The sequence below is a fragment of the Anser brachyrhynchus genome, assembly GCF_964034855.1.
Source record: "Anser brachyrhynchus genome assembly, chromosome: 8".
In the NCBI taxonomy this organism is placed as follows: Eukaryota; Metazoa; Chordata; class Aves; order Anseriformes; family Anatidae; genus Anser; species Anser brachyrhynchus.
In genome coordinates this window covers 10,537,759-10,554,588 of record NC_137702.1, presented here as the reverse complement: position 1 = coordinate 10,554,588, position 16,830 = coordinate 10,537,759, and the positions used below count along the sequence as shown (strand labels likewise).

The 16,830-nt window shown below is 62.7% G+C and overlaps 3 protein-coding genes across 3 annotated transcripts; 1 reads left to right on the top strand and 2 right to left on the bottom strand.

Annotated features, from left to right (window-relative positions):
- The first annotated feature begins 1,846 nt into the window (after positions 1-1,846).
- RPS8 (ribosomal protein S8) lies at positions 1,847-6,722 on the top strand. Its single transcript, XM_080603416.1, has 6 exons — positions 1,847-1,900; positions 2,641-2,747; positions 3,118-3,217; positions 4,604-4,779; positions 5,726-5,855; positions 6,565-6,722. Exons 1-6 carry the CDS (start codon positions 1,897-1,899, stop codon positions 6,672-6,674), a joined length of 627 nt encoding a protein of 208 aa, XP_080459542.1. The 5' UTR covers positions 1,847-1,896; the 3' UTR covers positions 6,675-6,722.
- A 151-nt stretch (positions 6,723-6,873) lies between these two features.
- Positions 6,874-12,969, bottom strand: BEST4 (bestrophin 4). Its single transcript, XM_080603417.1, has 9 exons — positions 11,616-12,969; positions 11,400-11,494; positions 10,863-11,096; positions 10,337-10,491; positions 10,168-10,245; positions 9,778-9,930; positions 9,466-9,546; positions 8,945-9,099; positions 6,874-8,764 (listed from the first exon to the last, which is right to left on the bottom strand). Exons 1-9 carry the CDS (start codon positions 11,765-11,767, stop codon positions 8,350-8,352), a joined length of 1,518 nt encoding a protein of 505 aa, XP_080459543.1. The 5' UTR covers positions 11,768-12,969; the 3' UTR covers positions 6,874-8,349.
- A 139-nt stretch (positions 12,970-13,108) lies between these two features.
- Positions 13,109-15,391, bottom strand: LOC308199351 (uncharacterized protein). The gene is made up of 2 exons (XM_080603412.1): positions 15,289-15,391; positions 13,109-15,055 (listed from the first exon to the last, which is right to left on the bottom strand). The coding sequence occupies exons 1-2, from the start codon at positions 15,305-15,307 to the stop codon at positions 13,848-13,850; spliced, it is 1,227 nt and encodes a 408-aa protein (XP_080459538.1). The 5' UTR covers positions 15,308-15,391; the 3' UTR covers positions 13,109-13,847.
- Positions 15,392-16,830: the final 1,439 nt, after the last annotated feature.

Below are 16,830 nucleotides of genomic sequence, written 5' to 3'. Positions count from 1 at the left end.
GGTCTGCGCGTGCGCAGTGAGCCCTCTGTAGCGCAGGGACAGGAGCTGCGGTGGTGTAAGGGGAAGCGGAGCGACTTCGGGACACGAGAAGGGTACGATTAATTTGGGCTAAAAAGTATTTTTTTAATCTGTTTTTGACCAAGTAAGGGCAGCTCTGCCGAAGCAGAGCCTCAAAAAATTCCACGACACTCGTGCTTGTTCCTCTCCACGGAAATCTTTAGTAAAAGGCGAAAGATTTATACGATCTGAAGAGAAACCAGAGTATAACTACTGCACCCCCCCGGCCCGGGCCCAGCGCCGCCCGCCGCCCCCCAGCTCACGGCGCCGCTCCCCCGCCCGCCTCCCCCCGGCCCCGCTCCCCCCATCCCCTCCCCGCCTCCCGGCCCCGCTCCCGGCCCCGAGCGGCCCCGCGGGAGCTGCGGAAACGGGACCGGAGCGGGCGGGAGCGGGCGGCGCCGCGCGGTGCACCATGGGTATGCAAATGAGCAGGGCCTGGGGGCGGGGCCGAGAGTGCCGGGTACCGCCAGCACGGCGCTGCCGGGGGCGGTGCTGGGGGCTGGGGGGAGGGGCTGGGCGCACCGCGGTAAGGCACCAAGCTGGGGGGAAGCGAGAGGAAACTCTCAGTGATTTTCTTCAGGCAGGACCCTCTGCGGAGATATTTTATTCACGGTTGCAATGGCGGGCGTCCTGCAGGGATGAGCGCACAGTAAAAGTTTACCATAACCTCGTACTCCCCGTTACCCGACACCTGATTCCTCCCCTGTTTCCCCATGCGCTGAGCGCTACAGGTTCACAACCTACTCGACGCGCTTCTATACAATACATGTACAATCTTATTTGACCAACCGTTAATTTCTCCTTCTTTTCTTTTTTCTTTTCTTTTCTTTTCTTTTCTTTTCTTTTCTTCTCTTCTCTTCTCTTCTCTTCTCTTCTCTTCTCTTCTCTTCTCTTTTCTTTCTTTTCTTTTCTTTTCTTTTCTTTTCCCCTCTTCTCTCGTGACTAAAGGGCCCTTTATTTTTGTTTCTACTGATTTCACACTGCTCGTCCTGTTTTCCTCAGCCATCCTCCTCATTTTGGGACAGCAGGACCTTCCCCTTATCGGCTTAGCATACTCCCAACTGCTATGCCCTACAGTCACTTTTGAATATGCCAGGTTAGGGGGATTTTCCACTGCAAAACCACCTTCTGTTGCAGACACACAGCTCTGCCTCTCACAGCAGCGTCGATCTGACGGGGGGTAGAAGGCTTTGGGGGGAGGTGTTGGAGGGCAGGAGGGCCCTGCAGGGGGACCTGGGCAGGTTGGGTAGGTGGGCGGAGGCCAAGGCGGTGGAGTCCAACACGACTTGGTGGTGCGCTTCCCTAAAAGCGCTCAAGAAAAACGTCATTTCGTCTGTTTTTGACCAAGTAAGGACAGCTCTGCCGAAGCAGAGCCTCAAAAAATTCCACGACACTCGTACTTGTTCCTCTCCACGGAAATCTTTAGTAAAAGGCGAAAGATTTATACGATCTGAAGAGAAACCAGAGTATAATTAGCGCCCTCCCAGGGCCCGACCCCAGCACCGCCCGCCGCTCTCTAGCTCACGGCGATAAACCCCTCTCCCGTCTCCCCCCGGTCTCGCCCTCTCCACCCTTTCCCCACCTCTCAGCCCCGCTCCTGGCCCCGAGCGACCCCGCGGGAGCGGCGGAAACGACACCGGAGCCGGCAGAACCGGGCGGCGCCGCGCGGTGCACCATGGGTATGCAAATCAGCCCTCTGGCCTCCGCCGTCACCACCGCCGCGTCGCCTAGCAACAGCACACGGCCGCGGCGCGATGACGTCACTGCCTCTCGCGAGAGCTCGCTGCGCCAAACCGCCCCGTGAGCCTCCGCGCCGCCTCTTTGCGCCAGGGCCGCACCATGGGTGAGTGGGGCTGCCGCCGGGCCCGGCCGCCATCCGCCGCCATCCGCTGCCATCCGCCCGCCGCGCTGCCGCCGCCTGCCGCCATCCGTCCCGGGGGGCAGCCGGGAGTGCCGCCAGGCCCCGCTGACCGCCATCGGGGGCGGCTGCCGCAGCGCCGAGCGGCTGGCGGGGGGAGGAGGGGAGGGAGGCCGGGCCCAACATGGCGGCGGGGGGGCGGACGGGGAGGCTGCTGTAGGGGGCCCTGCGGATGAAGGGGGGGGGGTGATGGGAGAGCTCGTTACCCAGGAGGCAGCGCCTTTTGGGGGCTCAGTTGGAGAAGGGAGGGTTGAGTGGGGGTGTACCCCATAGGGCCCGTCAGTCAGGTGGGGAGGGGATCCATTCCTAAGGAGCTGCAAGATCCAGCGCATAGCATAAGGTACGTGTTATAGGGGGCTTAGCAGCGTGAGGCGGGCCCTTTCCTTAGGGTGTTGTAAGCTAATTCATGAGGTTGCTTCCTGCAGAGGGCTGGGGTGGTCCCTGCAGAGCTGCTGGAGGGAGGGAGGGAGGCTGCCTTCCCCAGATGTGCTGGGGGAGAGGAGGTCGAGGAGGCTCTGAGTTTCAATGATGAAGCATCTCTAACTGCTGCATAAGGCTGAGTGCACTGTGCGGATACCAACCTTGGAGAGCTGAGGACTCACCCTCGCCCAGCCATGGCCAGGTGGGATCCATGCCGTCTTCTGACCGCGCTGCTCTCCATTCAGGTATCTCCAGGGACAACTGGCATAAGCGTCGCAAGACCGGGGGCAAGAGGAAGCCCTACCACAAGAAGAGGAAGTATGAGTTGGGGCGGCCGCCGGCCAACACTAAGGTGGGTGGCTTGGGGAGGATAGTCAGTGATTTTTTTCAAATTCGATTTGATGATTGTGTGCTTCCAGAGGCTTAAAAATACATTGTGAGTGATTAGATATCTGTCACTGCTTTTATAAAAGATGGCTTTTTTCTTTATTCCTGTGGGAAGCAGCGATAGGTTTTTGCAGTAAGAGGCAATTGGAGTGATGAAATTCTCACCTTAGGCGGATGCAACAGACCGTTTTGGTCGCTTTCTGCATCTGCCGATGCTGGGGTTTGTCATAGTTACACTGACCACATTGCCTTGGGTTCGGAGTTCGGCTGGGCTCCTATGTGCGTGCCGTGCAGCACGCCAGCGCCAACCTCACTGGGGTTTGTTTCCGATGTAGATCGGTCCGCGCCGAATTCACACAGTGAGGGTTCGTGGTGGCAACAAGAAATACCGTGCCCTTCGCCTGGATGTCGGCAACTTCTCCTGGGGATCCGAATGTAAGTACGTTATAACCCTGATGCGTTCAGAAACCTTCCACACGCGTTGATCTCCGATACAGCTACAGAGTAGAGGGGTGGTGCACAGCTTTCTAGGCTGATTTTGGACACACTGAACTTGGCAGAAGTGGACCTGAGGCTGGCTGCGTGGTGATGATAACTTTGACCTTACGTGGCCTTAGGAGACTTGAATGTCTGCTGGGCTCACAGTGATTGGAGTGTCATAGTTACCCTGAGAGACACGCTCGTATCGCCTCCCTGCTGGGCTTTGGGGGGCTTCAGAGGGGGGAAAATGCAAACTACCTGCAGGTTAGGTCTTCACAAATGCAACTCACGTGCTGCCCAGTTTATTGATGGACTTCTGCTAAGGGTTAGGTAGCCCTGTCCAAGAGAGAAGGCTGAGGATTTTCCAGCAAAACAGCGGCCCGTGGCAGTGTTACATGAGCACGCGCTTTTTAATTCCTCCTGCTTAGCTAAGCAGAAGTGGGCAGCACAGAAACGAGAGGGCAGCCTGCAGTAATTCCGCTGGACGAGGTGGGTTTTGTCCTAGGAATTACAAAACAAAAACCGTTCGGCTTGAGCTCAGGCCCAGTCACTGTTACCCTGTGTGATGACAAAGCCAGCGGTAAGGGTTTCAGTGAGCGGCGTGGCACGAGGCAGAAGACACGTGCTTTCTTCTCACTGACAGCAGCGTTGTCCCAGCTGGAAGAGTGCTGTCATTCGTAGGCAATAACGGAGAAGTGAAGGGACTGAGCGCACGTTGCAGAACAAGTGTGAGGTACACAAGTAAAGAGAAGAAAACCACTCTTGCACCCGGCCTTTGCGTGCAGTGAGGGCTGTGTCTGCAGGGCTGGCAACTGCTAAACGCTCAAATCTAGTAGCTGATACCGGATGCTTCAGGTGGGCCGTGGAGGGTGAAAACATCGGCGTCCTCTCTGCTCATCGCCCCTCGTCCTATGGAAGTGGTTTCTATTAGGTGTTGCAGAGCAATCCTGCTCAACAAGGCTTACTCCAGTAATTCTAGGAACTGTATTCAGGATTGAGCCCTGTGTACGGTGTTAGTTGGCATCTGCTGAGGTATCCTCGGGCCCAGAAATGTAGCTTTCAACATTATTCAGTCATCTTAGAGATGAGTTTCAGCAAGGCCATGGTTTTTCATCTAGGTTGAATCTTTTCCCCAGGTACAGGCTTCTGTCCTGGCAGCAGAAAGTTGGACTGATGAAAACTAGCTGCATCGTTCAGTTAAATTTAAAGTCAGTGCCGGGGAAGCTGGAGGACTGATCGGGTGACGAGTGAGGTGATTTTAGGGTACGTGTGGGGTGCTGCGGACTGTGTCCTCAGTAGTCTGATCCCTGGGGGTTTGAATTTGTACCCTTCTTTTGAAAGGCTGCACCCGCAAGACCAGGATCATCGATGTTGTCTACAACGCTTCCAACAACGAACTGGTGCGGACAAAGACCCTGGTGAAGAACTGCATCGTTCTCGTCGACAGCACCCCGTACCGGCAGTGGTATGAAGCCCACTATGCCTTGCCCCTTGGACGCAAGAAGGGCGCCAAACTGGTACGTGTGGTGTTGGGTGGGTTCCACCCGGCCGGGGGTCACTGTGACTCCTGGGAAGAGGAGAGGCTGCCCTGCCGGAGGCAGCTCATCGTGGGCGAACACCGCCTGCCGAGATCGGCTGGGTGCCCGTCGGCGGTAGCGTCGGTCGCACAGGCTGCCCTCCCAGGAGGAGTAGGGCTCTGTTCGGGTGCGCGGGGTCCTCTCCGAGGCATTGCACAGGGGCCTGCCTGTAGATGTCTTCTAATGATGATACTTCTGTCCAGTTCTGCTGCTGAAGGAAGGGCGATGACACTTTGTGATGCTGAGGAAGGCTTTGCAGGCAGGCCCTTGTGCTGGGGCAGCGCTGTCCTCCGATGAGAAGCTCGTGGATTGATGACTAAACTTTGCTTAAAGCATCTTCATCCAGACTCATCACCTCTAATTTTAAGATCCAAACCCCAGATTAAGTTATTTAAACACCGGTGTGTAGCATTCAGCTTGGGGTTGTCTCCTTGCCTTACAAAATAAAGCACTTGCGAGCTGATCACCGTGAAGTTCAGAAGCGTGGGGAGAGCTCGGAACCTGTTTGCCAGGACTTGTGCCACGCCCGAGCGCTCTCATGTCTGGAGAAGAGACAAGTGCTCGCTTTTTTTTGGAGGAGGGGTAATTCATTAGGGAAAGCTTTGCAGCCACGTCTGTCTAGAGCGTGTTTCCTGAGGGCGCTGTGCTGCGCTGTCATCGGTGACTCCGGTCAGCAGTGCTGGGCTTGTCGGCCTCAGAAGTGAAAAGAGCACCCGGTTCTGTTAGGTTGAGGCGTTTGTAGCTCTGGAAGATGTGACTTGGGAAACAAAACAGTGCTGGGTTCTCTTTGATGCTAGTGGGGACCTGCTCTTGCAGGAGGTGGCTGTATGCTTGACCGTGCCTTCACTTAACGCTAACCTTGTTTTTACCTACGGTCTCGTTTTAGACTCCTGAAGAGGAGGAAATTCTGAACAAGAAGCGCTCAAAGAAGATCCAGAAAAAATACGATGAGCGAAAGAAGAATGCCAAGATAGCAAGCATCCTCGAGGAGCAGTTCCAGCAAGGAAAGCTGCTCGGTGAGTCCCGGGGGGCCGTGGTGTGGGTGGGTGTAAGGGAGTCAGGGCGTAAGCAGGTTCCAGAGCAGGTTCCCTTCTTGTTCTTGGGACCATTTCCCCACGAGCTGTGATAAAGCTAACTGAGATGAAAGCAGTGGGGGTGTTTTCCCGATCTATTTGCACAAGGATCCTCTGAGTGTAGGGGAACTCTTCTTTTACTTTCTCTGGGGATAGCCCAGGCCTGGCAGGAGCAGGAGATCTCTTTCTGTAGCTTGAATTGCTTCGTGTCCCAGCTAGCAATCGATCATTCCTGGTTGGCATTTGAAATAAGTGACGGGACGTGAGACTTGCAAATGAGCAGACAGCTGTGGGTGTGCTGCGTGTCAGAAACAGCCCGGCCGTGCACGCAGACAGCTGTTGCCGGTTCTGGTGTGAATAGTTCCGTGCTCCGAAGTCTTCTGGTGATGAGACCTTTGTCCAGTTCTGCTACTGAATTTGAGCGATGACAGTTTGGAGATCTGAAGAGGACTTCATTATGGGCGCAGCCCGGCAGAGCAGGTTGCAGAGCAAGGTCTCTTGGGGGAGGAATTAGGGCAGCCCACAAGCTCGTGTCTGTTAGTGAGCCTTGCTCGTTCGTGCTTCTGCAGGGACTGCAGGCGGTGTTTCCTGCCACGTGTACGTACCGGGGTAGCGAATTTATTTAATTAAACTGAGTGACTTCTCCTTGCAGCTTGCATTGCCTCCAGACCTGGACAGTGTGGCCGAGCTGATGGCTATGTGTTGGAAGGCAAGGAGCTAGAGTTCTACTTGAGGAAGATCAAGGCCAGAAAAGGCAAATGAAAACAAACTGTTCATCAGAGAGAACCAATAAACAAAACCTATAACAAATGGGTAGCGTGCTTATTTGTCTCTGCAGGGCGGAGGGGGCTTGTGTAGCACCCCCAAAATGCGAAAGCAAGAAGGATCTGCTGGAATCCACTGGGTGCTTTTGTGTCTTCGGGCAAACCGTGCCCCTGCTCGCTCCTGACTAAAACGTCTCACGGGGCGCTGGGACGGTGACCTGGTGGAACAGACGGGCGGGGAAAAGGCTGCCGGAGGAAGGTGCGGATGCCTGCCCCTGTTGGAGCTCTGGGAGCTGACGGGGTTCCCCGTGCACGCTCACCTCGGGGTCCCCTGCCTTGTCTCAAACCCGCCGAATGCGGCTGCACTGCTAAGTGACTGGCTGGTCTCTCCCTGACCTCCTCGGTCTCATCCCAGTGCCAGAGAAATCCCCTCTAGCAGAAGGGCCGGGCTCTCCCCGTGGCCTGCCCCTTTCGAAAGCTGGGTACAAGTTCCAGCTTTCCGCCCTGTCGCCTGCGGGATTGGAAAACCGGTGAACGGCACGAGCCTTTCCAGATGTTTTGGGGCGTTCGATGATGAACAACTTTAAATAAATAAATGTAGCACCTGGTTCTGGAGTGCGTGCCTGCCGGGTGCGTGCCCTGCCTGCCCAATCCCACATCTGCCCTGGTGGGAGCGCGGCACCGCTGCCTCGGCCCGGCACTGTGCCCGCAGGGTGGAACCAGGCGCTCCTGGAGTCTCGAGGTGGGACCTGGCCGGGCGTGATGACGTTTGCACAAGCACATTCCTTCTCCATAGCGATCTCGGGTAAACTTTCCCTGCTTTCTAGCAACGCCTGTTTCCAGAGAGGCAGGGCGGACGCGATAAAGGGCGTTTGGGAGGGATGTGTCACGGCTGCTTCCTCTGGGTTTGTTTCTTCTCCCTGCTCGCCCTCTGCGGAGAGCAAACAGGATTCAGGGTGTTCCTGGGGGACTTTGTACGGAGGGAGAAACTGAGACAATTGCCATGTTAGGGTAAGGGCAGGGGCTGTAAACCCCTGACGAGCAGGATTATGCCTAATTCATCAGTGCACGCTGCTAATAAATTGCATGGGTGTCATTGCTCCGAAACGCGGCAGCCAAGGGCAAGGGCCTGTGGGAACGAAGCCGGCACTGTCACCGTGCCGTAGGTGTGACATGGGAATGGGATCGGGTGGCAGCTGGCCAGGGGCGTGTGTGCCCTTTTGCTTTACAGCATCTGGCTCTGTCGCTGGGTCTAACACCCCGCGACAGTCCCTGGTGCCAGCCCGGGGGATGGAATCCACCCTCTTTGCACCGCCAAGAACGAACCTGAAAGCTGGCGCTGGCAGCAGCTTTATTGATACTGGGGGGCCATCAGCACGGCGCCGAATGCCCTTGTCCTGTCCCTTGCTCGGTGTCTGGGCTGTCCCCTGTCCCCTCTGTTGGCCCTTGGTAGCAGGGAGCGAGCGTGGCTGTACCAGTGAGTGGCATCGCCACGCACGCGAGCTGAATCCTGCAATTTCGGGGCTAGCAGCTAGCTTTGAATGCTGCGTGCCCAACCCCGAAACCACCAGGACCTCCCCACCAACCTGGCGCAGGGCTGGGTGGAGAAAAACCGTGCAGGGGGGCACAAGGGGGTGTCTGGGGACAGGGTCGGGGGTGCCATCGGGGCACCCTCAGGGCTCCCAGCCCCCCGGGCGCTCAGCCCCGACGCTCTCGCTGGACGGAGCCTTCACCAGGACCAGCGGCAGCTCCTTCCTCCGCATTTCGGTGGCCTTCGGCGACCGGGGTCCCCCCAGGGGACCACCCGGCGTGGGGGGCTCGCTGCCCCGGCTCTCATCCTCCGTCTCCTCCTCCTCGATGCGATCCACTGCCTCGGGGTCCTCGGGGCGGCCGGGGTGCGGGGAGGGGAAGGCTCCGTCCCCCCGGGGACGCCGCAGGTGGGGGGTGGCTCGGCCGCCCCGGCCGAAATTTTTGATGCTGATGGCGGGGGAGGCGGCGGCGAGGAAGCGGCCGAGCAGGGGCGTCTGGATGCGCGGCATGCTCGGCGAGACCTCCACCGGCTGGCTCTGCTCCGCGTCCTCGCACATGCTGGGGGAGCAAGGCAGGGTGGTGGGGACGGCCACACGTCCCCAAGGTCCCCCTGATGGCCTGGGGACACCCAGCCCTGCACAGGGCCATGCCGGGACGGTGGCACCCAGGGCACACGGTGCAGGCAGGGACCCCCCCCCAGGTCTCCAGCTGGGGCTCCCGGCTGCGCCGTGCACTCACCGCATGTCGAAGGTGGAGCCCAGGAAGGAGGGCTTCAGGGTCTCGGCGGCAGTGGCCATGGTGTAGGGGGGCTGAGCCGTGGACTCGTTCCAGTACTTGTCCTTGGCGGCTGGCGGCAGGTTCTGGTACATGTCATCCACCGAGAGCAGGGACACCTGGGGACGGGGGTGAGGACCCGGTGTCTGCAGGTTCTGCTGCCAGCACCAGCCTTGCAGGGGTTGGAAGGAGCCAGAGAGGCTCCGGGTGCATCCCCTGGCTGCATTTGGGGTTTTCCTCTTTTAAATGCTTTCCTGGGTGGTGGGGACGAGCAGCGGTGCCAGGCTGCTGAGTGTCCCTAGGGGGTTGCTGACCCTGCCAGGGGGAGTAGATACACGGGTGGACAGGGGACGGAGGGACAAGGTGCAGCCCTGCACCTAGATGGGAATCTCTTTTGGACAAAGACAAAGCAGGGCTGAAGGGGGGACAGTCCCCATTGCCACGTTGCGGGGACGTCCCGATGCCCGCCCAACACAACACCCCACCTGCAGATTCCTGTCTATCAGCTTGTTGGTCTCAAAGTCATCGTCGTCTTCCCCGAACGGGTTAATGATCTGCTCGGCAACCTGCGGAGGGAGGGGGCAGGGGACACGAGGTCAGGGACGGGGACACCCTCCTGGGACACCTTCCCATCGGGCCACCCACGGGGCACCTGAAACGGGCAGTGCCCTGCAGTGAGCAGCCTCCCTCCCCCTGGTGCCCCGCCGCGACACGTCCCCGAGGGACACCAGCCGTGACGTGGCCGGTGCCAAGCCCTGGGCCAGGGACCCCCGGGCACCCCCCCGGCCGTGTCTCACCTTCAGCCAGCCGGCGTAGAAGAAGAACTGCAGGAGGGTGGAGAGGGGCACGTACATGTCCAGGTCCCCCTCCTGCCCCGGCTCCAGCGGCTCCAGGAACTGCCGCCCGATGAGGCAGAAGGCGAAGAAGGAGTACACGGCGATGGTGACCACCTGCGGGGAGCACGGGGACAGTGGTGGCAGCGAGGGGGGACGTGAAGCTGCCAGAGGCTTTGCTGCTCGATGATGCCCTCAGGTGCTCCGGGCTAAAGCCCGAAGCCCACCCGAGGGGCGATCCCCCCCCCGTGCCACGCTCCCCATCCACCCTGTGCTCCCGCGCATCGCTGTGCGCCGGCGGCACCGGGCGCACGGTGGGAACAAGTCACTTTTACCGGGGGTCCGGTCACCTACCTGCGTGTACACCAGCGGGATGCTGATCCAGTCGTAGTGGAACAGCATGCTGCACTTGGCCCGGTACGCGTTCAGCTCCTGGCAGGGAGGACAAGGACGCGTTTTGCCCGGGTCCCGTCCCCCCCCAGCCCCGCGGTGCCGTGCCCCCCGCGCGCCCGGCACCACTCACGTCCATCAGCAGGCGCAGGGCCACGTCGTCGCGGATGCGGCCGTCCCGCCTGGCCTGCGCCGCCAGGTTGGTGAACCACACGCAGGGCACCCAGTACTTGTTGAAGTCCGAGTGCAGGCTCTCAAACTTCTTGCGCTCGTCCTGCGTCATGAAGCCTGCGGCGGGGCGGGGGGGGGGGGGGGCGAGCGGCAGGGGCTCAGCGCCGCGGACCGCCGGTGGTGGGGGAAAGGGAGTTTATGGGGACCGTCCCCAGGAGGAACGTGGGGTTTTCCAGGGTCTGGGGGGGGGCAGAGGGGACATGGGTTTCTTTAGGGACACATGCAGTGTCCGTGCAAGGAAATAACCCCTCCACATCGGGGCAGGATGCCGCCTCACGTGTGGGTCAGGGGTGCTTGCAGGGGGACCCAGGGGCTCCCCACTGCCACCCCTTAGCCCACCCCCGGGTGACGGGGACACTGCTGAGCTTCCCAGCTCTCTCGCCCCATATTTCAAGCCGTTCCCCGCCCCCAGGTTTTGCCCCCCTCACCCGCTTCCACCACGTGGTCCATGGTGGGGAAGCGCTTGAGCACCCTGGTGCTGACGGAGCGCAGGATGAGGACGGCCGAGAGGTTGGCGTAGCGGATGAGGGTGCGCCGCAGGATCCGACCCCTCTCGTCCTTGCCATGGACGTTGCTGGAGATGACGCACATGAGCTGGTCGGGCAGGGGGATGCTGGTGTACTGCGCCCACCACCGGTTCACGATCAGGGTGACGTAAAAACCTGTGCGGAGACGGCGCAGGGGGCTCTGAGAGGTGACGAGCCCACACCAGGGGGACCTGTCGGCTCTCCAGGGGTGACAGGTTGGAGATAAAGAGCACGTTGTCCTTCCCCTTGGACTGCTCTCCCCAGAGATGGAGGTGGGGACATCCCCGGCTCTTCCCTGGCTGTGGAGAAGGGCCAGGGAGCTGTGCTCGGTGGCTTTGGGAGATGAGTGCCATCCGGCCCCAGGCAACAGGGCAATTTTGGCTTGGGGGCAGGACGAGGCATCCCCAAGCCGCGGGGGAGCAGGAGAGGGACCCGTACCTAGGACGAAGGACATGGGGATGAGGTCCGTGGAGCGGTTGCAGTACTGAGCCACTTTGGTGTAGAGACGCTTCTGCTCCTCGGTCAGCAGCCGCCTGCAGCGGGCACGCAGCGAGGTCAGGGGCGAGCTGCCTCAGACCCCCCCCCCCCCCCAAAAAAAAAGCCATCCCCTGGGTCCCCTTCTCCTTGCGGGGTCCCAGCCGCTCCCCTACTCACCGGTAGACGACGCTGAGCAGCGCGTACAGCACCACGAAGACGATGAACTCCTTGTACAGCAGCTTGTAGATGCTGCCCTTCCAGCGGAAGAGCAGCTTGGAGAAGCCCCCGAAACGGGAGTCGGCGACTTTGAGCGTGTAGGAGACGGTCATGGTGGCACGGATGACGATCTCACTGCCGGGGGAGAAGCGGGGTACACGCTGCCTGGCCGGGACGCGTGCTCGCTGCCACGCCAAGCACCGGTGCCCATGGGCCGGCTCGCCCCACGCCCTCCCCACGCTGCTCTGCACGTCCCTAGCAGCACCTGTTGCCTTCCCCCCCCTAAATACCCTGGTGTGAACCCGTCGGCCGAGCCCTCCACGTGATGGATTGGAGCTGTCACGGGCAGGGAACAGGGGATTATGGGACGGTCACACCTCCCTGCCACCGGAGATTTCGGTGGGAGCTGCTGGCGTCGGACCTGGGGATGCACAGGAGCCAGCGGGGTGGTTTGGGCCGTTCCCCTTGGCGGGCTGAATTTGGGCTCCATGAGGAGGAGAGGAAAGGACGGGGGTTGTCACCCCTCCTGGCAGCCCTGGGAATGTGACCCCGGGGTGAGCTGGCTTGGGGTGGCTGCGGGGTGTTTCTGGGGTGCCCGTGGGTAGCGCGCCCCTCGCTGCCACGTCCTGGGGCCAGCCCCGGGCTGCCTGCTCGTGCTCTGCGGCAGTTCCCGGTCCCTCTGTGTCCCCAGGGGGGCTGGGGGACAGCACGAGCTGCAGGGTGGGCAGCAGAGCTGGGGCACGCCGGGGTCCCCTGGGTGTCCCTTGGCTGCAGCACCTGGCGGGGGTGGTGGAGGTTTGGGGACGTCTGGCATGGGGCCACTTTCTCAGGGAGGGCGCTGGGAGGGCGAATGCCCCAGCGGGACGTGAAGCAGTGGGAAACATCCGTGAGGAGCAGCGAGACACGCAGCGAAACCACCCTGTCCTCATCCCCAGCCCGTGCTGGTGCTTGCACCCTCCAGCCCAAGGCAGCCCGAGGCAGGAGCGAGCACCACCGCCACGGGCTGCGAGGCTGCGCCGGGCAGGAAACGCCGCTTCCTTTGCCGGCCATAGCGCCGCGTCCCGCCCTGCCCGGCTCCCTTCCTGCCGGGCACGGGGCCCGGCACAGCCTGCCACGGCTCCGACCCACGGAGCTGGGGGCTTCCAGCTTGGGAAATGCCCTCGGTGCATCCCCCGACGCCCCTGGTCCATCTCCTGCTGGAGAAAGCGGCGTGGGTATGGGGCACGAGGCCGTCTGCATCCCTGCGGGCACCCATGGGTGGATGCGACCCACGGGGCTGTGCAGGGAGATAATTTACAGCACCCCCAGCCTGTCCTGCCCTGGCTGGTGAGCACGGTGCCCGTGGCAGGCTGGCAGCTTCCTTCATGGGCTGTAAATCACGGGCTACAGCTCGCTCAGCCCCGAGGGCCAGCACCCACCGCCCCCAGCCCAGCAGAGACGGGGCGCAGCCGCGGTGCCAAGAGTAAAATGATTTATTTCGCATCAGGAGCTGGCTCCTGCAGGGCTGGGCAGCACATCGGGGAGGGAAGGCTGCAAAGGGCACCCCTCTGCTCCGGTGGCACCCTTTGGACGCCCTGCAAACAAAAGCCTTTTGCTGAGCAGGGCCCGGCACGAGCAAGGCCATCCATGCCCAGTCCTTGCACACGCGTGTGCACGAGCGCTCGTGTGAACAGGACACATGAAACGTGCTGGGGGAGCAGGCAGGGCCACTCCAGGCTCCCCTTTGCAGCAAGACCCCGCCAATCCCACGCAGGACCCCACATGCAGACCACGTTTCTCGTCCCCAGACCCTGATACGTGCAGGCTGGGGGCAGCGGGTCCGTGCCTGGTGCCAGCTGGCTGCAGAGGGGACAGAGCCCTGCTGCGCGGCCCTGGCATGCACGCTGTTGTCACCCGGCCCTAAAAATCAAATGGGGCAGCCCTCAGCTCCTCTCCACGTCCTTCCTGGGTGCCTGCGTCCTCAAAAACCTCGTGCAGAGAACCCCCCGGTGCCCAGAGCCGCTCGCAGCCCTGCCCAGCCGCAGCACGTGGCAAGCGAGGGGTGCACACAGGAGTGCAGGGGAAGGTGGGGGGGGGGAATTTGGGGGTGCAGCTTCACAAACTGCCAGTGCAAGCCACGGCAGGGTGGCTCGCGGCCTCTCCCAGCCACAGCCACCCCCTGTTGCCCTCCGAGTCCCGTATCCCGTCCCCCCTTCAGTGCAGGTCAATGTTCTCGTACTCCAGGTTGTCCGAGTCCTCCAGCTCGATGCCGGGCACCAGGTTGTAGTAGTTGGTCGCCTGGTTCATGTAGATCTTCTCCCGGTCGGCCGAGTCCTTCAGGACGTCGCTCACGCTCACCGTGTCCCCCTCTGCCCCGCTGCCCCCCAGCTCCTCCACCCCAGCTCCCGGGGCTCCCCGCTGGGTGCCCGGCCCCGCGCCCCGCTGCCCGTCGTGGGGCCGCACGTGGGATCCCACCCGGATCTCCACCTCCTCGTACAGGTCCCTGCTGCTCTCCAGAGGGTCCTGGGAGGGCTGGAGCAGCGCCGGCCCCCCCAGCAGCACCTTCTTCTCCTTCTCGGAGGGGGCAGCGGGCAGCTCGTAGGGGACGTAGCGGTGGGGTTCGGGGGGCGCCGGCGCGCTGCCCCTCTCCGTGGCGGCCGGGCGGCTGCCCCCCGGGCTGTAGTTGGTTTTCCTCTTCCTCCTGCAGAAGCAGCAGGCGATGCTGGCGAGGAGGAGGAGGGGGGGAAGGCAGATGAAGAGGGCGGTGAGGCTGTGCGAGCGGCACAGCTCGTCCCGGGGGATGCTGCGGAGCTCGGCGCCGCGGTGCCGCTCCGGCGTGTGGCAGGCGAGGCCGGCGGCCAGGCTGGGCCGGCCCTGCAGGGCGCTGAGCAGGGCGCAGCTGCAGTCCCAGCTGTTGTTGGACACCTGGAGCTGGAGCAGGGACGGCTGCAGGAGGCTGCCGGGGAGGGAAGTCAGGGCGTTATAGCCCAGGTAGACCTCCTGCACCCGAGTCGATGCTTTCAGGAAGGATTGGGGAAGCTCCCGGAGCTGGTTGCTGTCCAGGTAGAGGATCTTCAAGTTCGGGGCATCTTCCAGAAAGCCCCCCGGGAGGCTTTCCAGCTGGTTGTGGCTTAAGTGCAAGACCTCCAGGGCGGGGGGGACGCCCTGCGCGTTGCTGATGGCCGCGATGCCGCAGCGCGAGAGGTCGAGCTCCCGCAGCCCCCGCACCCCCACCAGAGCCCCCCAGTCCAGCAGGGTGACGTTGGAGCTGCTGAAGTTGAGGCAGCAGCTCTCGGCGAGCGGAGCAGCCCGGAAAGCCTCGAAGTCCAGGGGCTCGGTGCAGTTGCAGCTCTCCGGTGCCGGGTCCTGGGCGAGGCTGGCGGCGAGCAGGAGGCACAGGGACAGGGTCTGCAGCGCCGTGCCTGCGGGACAGCCGAGGAGATGGGCACCCCGCTGCGGCCCCAACGCCCAGCACCCCACAGCCGGGGGCTTCTCCCCCCACCCCTACCCCGATAACGCCCCCGGTCCCTCCGCTCGCCCCGCACTCGGTCCGCGCACCCCGGGGATGCCACCCCCGGGGCCGTCCCGCTGCTCCCCCCGGGCTTTTGCCCGTGTCCCCCCCGGGTTTTTCCTCGTGTCCCCCCCCGCCGCTCACCTGCCGCCGCCCGCCCCATGCTCCCCGGGGCCGCTCCGCGCTCCCCCCGCAGCCGCCGCCGCCGCCGCCCGGCTCCGCCTCGCTGCCGGGGGGGCCCCGCCGGAACCCGGCCGCCCTGGGGCCCGCCTCGCCCCGCACCTCCGGCCCCCGCCCCGAGCTCGGCCCCCCCCCCCCCCGCCCCGACCCCTCGCAGGGCTCCCGCCCGCCCCGCTGTGCCCCCAAAAAGCAGGGCACCCCCCACACCCCGGACCCAGGCACCCCTCCCTAACCTTCCCCTCTCCATCCCCCAAAGCCCAGAGCCCCCTCCAACCCCCCCAGCTCCCAGCCCCCCCGACGAGCCCCCAGCCCCCCCGAGCTCCCCGACCCCAGCATCAGCCCCCCCAAACCATGGCAGAGGGGCTGTGCCGGGGTCTGCCCCATTCCCTGCTCTCCTGAGGGGGGGGAGAGGTCCCAGCCCCCTGCTCCCCACCTGGGGGGGAGCGATGTGCCCCCCAGCCCCGCTGGGACGAGGATGCGGGGTGGACGCGGTGGTGGGATGGGGACCAAAGGGGCCACAACGGGGCCAGCCGCCCTCTCCAGCACGACCGGGCCCCTTCTGACTTCCTCCCACCCCACACCCGGCTGGGAAGGAGGACACAGCACCACAACCTACAGGGAAAGCAGCGCTGGAGCGGGGAGCTGCGTTTCCACACCCCAAAAACACGGGCATGGGCTCACGGCGGTGTGAACGCTGCCCCGAGGAGCCGGGTAACCCGAGGCACGCGGCGGGGGAGCAGCGGCTTGGCGATGCTCAGCGAAGTGACAACAGCGGGGCTGGGAGCGGGGGGCTGCCCTCCTGCCCAGCTCAGGCTGCCTCCCACACCCCCAAACCCAAGTGCTGCCTTAACCCGGAGGGATCGGGGTCCCTTTATCTCTCCCTCCAGGCGGCTCTGCCTGGATTTGCAGCTTCCCCTCGGCACTTCCCCAGCCGGGGCTGCCGCTTCCTTCCCCGGCTCCGTCGCCCTCCCCTCCTCCTCGGCATCTTTTGCAGGGTGAGAGCGCTGAGCGAGGGGGAAAACCCCACTCCTGAGAGGTTCGGGGCTGTCCCCCCCTCCCGGGCAGCTCTCCTGTCCCAGGGCCCTTTCTGTGCTCTTCCTGCCCGGGTGCTGCCTGCACCCTACAGCAGCTGCCGAGAGAGCCGGGTTTGGCTTCCCTGCTCCTGCTGCCGCTGAGCAACACCGGGGGGGGTCACGGGGGGACCAGGCTGGGTCTGAACTTCATGGAGGACACAGGTCCCACAGCCTCTCCGGGCTTCTGCAGCATTTCACCACGCTCGAGGGGAAAAAAAACATTTCCTGACATCTAGGTGGAATTTTCCTCGATGCAACTTGCAGCGGGTGCCTGTCCTCGTTCCGCTGGGCGCCTCCCCAAAGAGGTGGCTCCGTTCTCCTTGCAGCTCCCTTCTCCTTGCAGCTCCCTTCTCCTTGCAGCTCCCTTCTCCTTGCAGCTCCCTTCTCCTCGTAGCTCCAGCCCGATAGGCGCAGGCAAGCAGTGGGATCACCC

Coding starts and splice junctions, on each gene's coding strand:
- RPS8 (XM_080603416.1), top strand. Junction 2,748..3,117: donor GGCCGCCGGCCAACACTAAG/GTGGGTGGCTTG, acceptor TTTCCGATGTAG/ATCGGTCCGCGCCGAATTCA. Junction 3,218..4,603: donor CTTCTCCTGGGGATCCGAAT/GTAAGTACGTTA, acceptor TTCTTTTGAAAG/GCTGCACCCGCAAGACCAGG.
- BEST4 (XM_080603417.1), bottom strand. CDS start 11,767: ATGACCGTCTCCTACACGCTCAAAGTCGCCGACTCCCGTTTCGGGGGC. Junction 9,100..9,465: donor TGATAGACAGGAATCTGCAG/GTGGGGTGTTGT, acceptor CCCCGTCCCCAG/GTGTCCCTGCTCTCGGTGGA. Junction 8,765..8,944: donor GGCTCCACCTTCGACATGCG/GTGAGTGCACGG, acceptor TTGCTCCCCCAG/CATGTGCGAGGACGCGGAGC.